The sequence below is a fragment of the Dipteris shenzhenensis genome, chromosome 16 (assembly GCF_047967505.1).
Source record: "Dipteris shenzhenensis isolate YYH24624 ecotype China chromosome 16, Dip_SZ_1.0, whole genome shotgun sequence".
NCBI lineage: Eukaryota > Viridiplantae > Streptophyta > Polypodiopsida > Gleicheniales > Dipteridaceae > Dipteris > Dipteris shenzhenensis.
Genome location: NC_141611.1, coordinates 9,685,929 through 9,690,824, shown reverse-complemented (window position 1 = coordinate 9,690,824; position 4,896 = coordinate 9,685,929). Strand labels below are relative to the sequence as shown.

General features: G+C 47.0%; 1 protein-coding gene across 2 annotated transcripts; it reads right to left on the bottom strand.

The window, feature by feature from the left end:
• Nucleotides 1-985: 985 nt before the first annotated feature.
• On the bottom strand, nucleotides 986-3,797 carry LOC147892522 (uncharacterized). 2 transcript variants are annotated; one of them, XM_087386702.1, is made up of 4 exons: nucleotides 2,351-3,797; nucleotides 2,013-2,263; nucleotides 1,508-1,817; nucleotides 986-1,395 (listed from the first exon to the last, which is right to left on the bottom strand). In XM_087386702.1, the coding sequence occupies exons 1-3, from the start codon at nucleotides 3,570-3,572 to the stop codon at nucleotides 1,536-1,538; spliced, it is 1,755 nt and encodes a 584-aa protein (XP_087242828.1). In that variant the 5' UTR covers nucleotides 3,573-3,797; the 3' UTR covers nucleotides 986-1,395; nucleotides 1,508-1,535. The 2 variants fall into 2 exon arrangements, with proteins under 2 accessions (XP_087242828.1, XP_087242827.1); XM_087386701.1 differs by having other exon boundaries at nucleotides 986-1,817.
• Nucleotides 3,798-4,896: the final 1,099 nt, after the last annotated feature.

Genomic DNA, 4,896 nt, shown 5'->3' with positions numbered 1-4,896 from the left:
AATGGTAGCAGGGAACTCTATATGGGAAGAGATTCGCCCATTGACCTACACTTGTATAATTGTGCTCCCCACTTAATTTTTACCCTAAAACTTAGCAATACATAAGGCAAGTCTTCCATCCCTAGAGTTGGTTTACTTAAGAAACTTTTATTTTGCCATACATACAAGTTTTCCCATTTCTAGTGAGGGTAAACACGAGGGCCAATGGATCAGACTCGAGTCATGAGGATGGCTCCGTGTAGGACATTATCATGCATATTAATCTCCTTTGTAAAGGTAGTGCATATTTCTACATTGTCTAGCCTACATTTTTTGGATTTGTATTCCCTATGAAGGGGTATACTCCATCAGATTATCTTGTATTCTTCTTTGAAGGAATTTTCAGATCATATGCTTTCATATATGTGTATAAATTGTAGCATCCTACTAGGGTATACTCCATCAAATTTTTTAAATAAATTTATAATTATTTTTCGATATAAAGAATGTTAATATCCGACTTCTGTATTGTTGTGTATACTAAATTTCAGTTTTGCTAGTTTTATTGATGGTAATACCAATGCATTGTCTTCTAGTCTTTTACCGATGCATATACCCATGGTTCTACACTTAGGAGAAAATCAAGTTCTTCATGTGTTGAACAAGGGCCAATATCTTGTAGTGTGTCTCATACCCTCTTTGTTTGAATATTTGTATCTATCCATTTTAGGTGAAGTATGTCTTTGAACTATGGATTTGGATCTCTCAAGGCCATAAGAGGGAAGATGGTATCCCAGAGGGAGATAGTAAGGAGAAGACCAAGATGCGGCCAAGAGGGCCTTCCAACAACTCATCTCTTGAAACGATCAAGCAAAACTAGAGATTCAAACTCTTGAAGAGATGAACATGCACTTCAAATAACCAAATAGATCAATGCAATGCTATCATGGTCCCAAGGAAAGCACTTAATTCAAGCAACAACATTGTGTTCAATTTATTTCTTGGGTTGGGGTTTACAAGTATCATCCTCCTTTCTTTTTTTACAAGCGAGGGCATTATAGATGCAAAGGCACTTATTTTTAGTTTTAATCAATAACGCCTTTTGTTCCACTGGCAGTTGTTCAAGTCTTTCCATGGATGCAAAGCTTCCTTGCCCTTCCGTGTCTTTAACTAGGCAATTCTTGTATAACAAATCGCTCACTCGGTCGTGGCAACGATAGAGAAACAAATAGCAATGCTATAATGGTCCTTCAAATTCGTGTAACATCGTTTTCACGTTGTCATGCTTGACCAGGGAAACTCATTTCATGAATGCATATATGTTTCCGTCTTCCACAATTCAAAGAGCTTTCATCTGTAATCTTTTCTCCCATTTGAATATTAGCGGCACGCTGACAACATCGTCAAGCCATGCTGCTGAAATCAAATCAAATCAAATCAAATCAAGTATACAAAACCAAGCACTTCCAACCCAGATCAATCGTTCATGGAATACAATCACGTAAGGCGGCAATTCCCATTATGTTACCATAGCATTGGCAAGGAACCACACTAATTCAACAGCTGCAAGTAATATAAGTCGCCGGCACTTGATCTGCTCTAGGTTTCAGCATGACATTTTGATCGGTCAAATGATTTGTGAGTTGTGATGTAAGCAGTTGGGCCATGTAAAACCGGCATAAATCCATCTCTTGGCGACTGATCCGGCTACACCCGCTGCTGCTTGTAGTCGCTGATGAGAATGCTGTGTGCCTTGCCTTGCGTCTGGCATCAGCTAATTCAATTAAAGCCGGCGGATCTGCCTTTCCTTTCCCATCAATGGTGGCCTCCACTGCGCCCTGCTCATTTAATCACAAAGATTAAAAGTCAGATGGATTCGATGTTTTGACCTGGAAGCAAGGTTGCTCACCTCAAGATGTTTACAAAGATGCAAGATAGCGACATTTTCTGAAGTTTGACACTATACAATCTGTGTACGATGTGAGACTACAGCACGATAGAAACCACGTATTCAGTAGAAAAGTAACACGCACGATCGACGCAGTAACGTTGCACTCGTCTCTCGTAAGCTGCTCTTGCGTGTTGATACGAGGGATGTCCAATTCCGGATTGACACCGGCCTCCAGGCAATGAAAAGTCGTAGTGGAATTTGAAGAATTTAAACGAATCGAAGATTTTGTTGTGCCGTAGCTCGCCGGGTGGACAGGAGGTGGAATCGGGGGGGGAGGGGGAGGGGGATGCGGAGGGGGAGCGGCTTCCGCATGTGGTCGTCCATACGATCCCTCTGCAGTCAAACAACTGCAAGAGATCAGAACAACCAACAAGGTGATAACTCACTCACATTTTCACTACACTGATACTATTAACGTACCATGCGCCGTGCCTGCACTGCCCACAGCAGCATAAGCGCCCGTTTCTGGACCGCCACCTCCGTAAGTTCCATAAGGTGCCGGAACGGGTCGTCGCTTTTTCTTCGCGAAACAAGCCAGCAACGTGAGCAACACTGCTAGAGCCACCGCACCAGCAACGCACGCTCCAACAATGGTGCCTACGTGATGGTGATGACCCGCGGGGGGCACAACAAATCCGGGAGAGGGGCCGGAAGAGTAGGGAGACGGAGGCAAGGCGGGGCCGGATCCAGAAGGAATTGTGGTAGGGGGCGATTGGTATCCTGGAGGATACGTGGGAACACCTGGAGGTGTCTGAGGAGTGCCCACAGGAGTGTAAGGAGACGTTGCGGGGGGGCTTGTTGGAGCAGGGCTGTAAGTGGGGGGACTGCTTGTAGTGCCAGGCGGAGAGTAAGGAGTCCGGCCTGGGGTTGAGCCGGGTGCTCCTGGTGCAGCATATGGAGGCCCCGGACTTGTTGGAGGAATGGAAGGAGCTCCTGGAGGTGTAACAGACGTCGGGGGAGCTGCTGGTGGAGTTTCAGGTGGCGAATAAGGAGGTTGACTGGGAGCAGGTGTCGGTGGTGAAGGGTAAAATCCAGTGCCTGGAGGAGCTGGGGAGGTAGCATAAGGAGTGGGAGGAGAAGGTGGAGGTGGAAGAGGTCCAGACGGGGTATAAATTGGAGGGGTGGATGAAGGAGGAGCTGGGGAGGTAGCATAAGGGGTGGGAGGAGAAGGTGGAGGTGGAAGAGGTCCAGGCGGGGTATAAATTGGAGGGGTGGATGAAGGAGGATAAGCACTTGGCGGCGTTGCTGGTGATGGAGGAGTGGTAGATCCTGGCGGGTACTTGGGAGTCGTAGGAGGGCAATATGGAGTGGCTAGTGGAGGTGGAGCGGTGTAGGGGGGCGAATAAGGAGGGGAAGGTGCAGGAACAAGGGGGGTAGGAGGAGGTGGGGGTGGAGGAGGAGGAGAGGCTACAACAGGAGGAGTGTAGTAAGGTGGTTGGGGGTGGTAGTGGTGGTGGTGGTGGGAAGGAGGAGAAGAGTATGTTGGAGGGCAAAGAGGCTTGGGAGGAGGAGGAGGAGGGCATAGGGGCTTGGGAGGAGGAGGAGGAGGGCATGGAGGAGGTGAGGGGGGAGGAGGTGGGCAAGGAGCCTTGTAGCCATACTCTGTACTCAATGCACGACGGCCCATTGCAGGATTGCTCATTGTTTTGGATTAGCTCCCTCAAAGAAAGAGAGGTGAGCAACCCTCCTGAGAAGCACAAGTCTTCAGCGAGCGAGCTTGCAGCAGTCCTACTTACAACACAGAGCTTGCACAAGTCCTACAGTTTACCAATACAGAGATGAATGCAAAGATTGAGGACTCTTTTTGCAACTGCACGCTTTGATTCAGAGAGAGAGAGAGCTTTGCGGCTCGCACTACTAGTGACCAGTGCTGGCAAGCATTCGGCGAGTAAGCTCACTGCGAAACGCCTCTTATAGATAGGTACTCACTCATCACAACACAATGAGATGGCACTTTGGTGACATCCATCTATTGACAGTGAAATGGGCTGCTTGTGGGCGAGCAACTCATCTCGACAACCATTCAATATTCTCGCAAGGCTTATCTCATGCTTACAAGTTACAATTACTCTCCTCTCCAATCACGTCTCCAATAACCTCTTCAATCACGTTTCACGTGAAGGTGCCCATGCTACTTCGCTTGCTGTTTACCTTATACGTAGTCTTTCTCTCGCTCTCGCTCTCTCTATGTCTATTATATATCAGCTTTTATGTGGCTGTCTGCCTTATACGTAGTCTCTCTCTCTCTCTCTCTCTATATATATATATATATGCATAGGTATTATATATCAGTTTGTATGTAGCTGTTTACCTTATACGTGGTCTCTCTCTCTTTCTCTCTCCCTCTCTCTGTCTCTGTTTCTCTCGCTGTCGGTCGGAGTCGCTCTCTCTATAATAGATACATATTATATATCTGTTTTTCGTAGCTTTGAACTTGGCGTAGCAGTCGCCCACGTTCTTCTTTTCCAATAGTACTTCGTCACTTGGCGAATTTCAACGTTCTTCCATAGCCCGCAGTTCCGAACAGCAAAGTACTTGAGCGCCCCCCCCTCCTTTTCCCGATTCCCCGCTTTCCACCTCCATGGCCCTCCCTCCCTCGATTGCTATCACACGCCAGATTCGGCCAGAATTCATGTGTTAAAGCAACGTTCGATACCGCGCCGACGTCCCCCTGTACCTGCTTATCTTGCCACCTTTGTGGGGCGAGAATACGTCCGATGAGAAACATGTTGCCAAGGATCGATATGACGAGCCAAGCATAGTGAACCGATTGAGTAACTTGATGGGCGACGGCTGTTTTTTAATCTATCCTGAAAAGCACTCAATCCAATGCAGAATTTTCCTATTAACTACGGATCCCAACTTTCCTGCACTAGGCTTCATCGTCAACAATTATTATTTTGAGGCTATGAAACTACTTGCCTTTACACTTCACCCCGCACTCACACCTCCATGATTCGCACTCC

Excerpts from the sequence above, each read along its gene's own strand:
- LOC147892522 (XM_087386701.1), bottom strand. The coding sequence starts at position 3,572 with ATGAGCAATCCTGCAATGGGCCGTCGTGCATTGAGTACAGAGTATGGC. Across the intron at positions 2,264-2,350 it reads CAGTGCAGGCACGGCGCATG|AGGGATCGTATGGACGACCA; the intron begins GTACGTTAATAG and ends GTTTGACTGCAG. Across the intron at positions 1,818-2,012 it reads GCAACGTTACTGCGTCGATC|GGCGCAGTGGAGGCCACCAT; the intron begins GTGCGTGTTACT and ends TTAAATGAGCAG.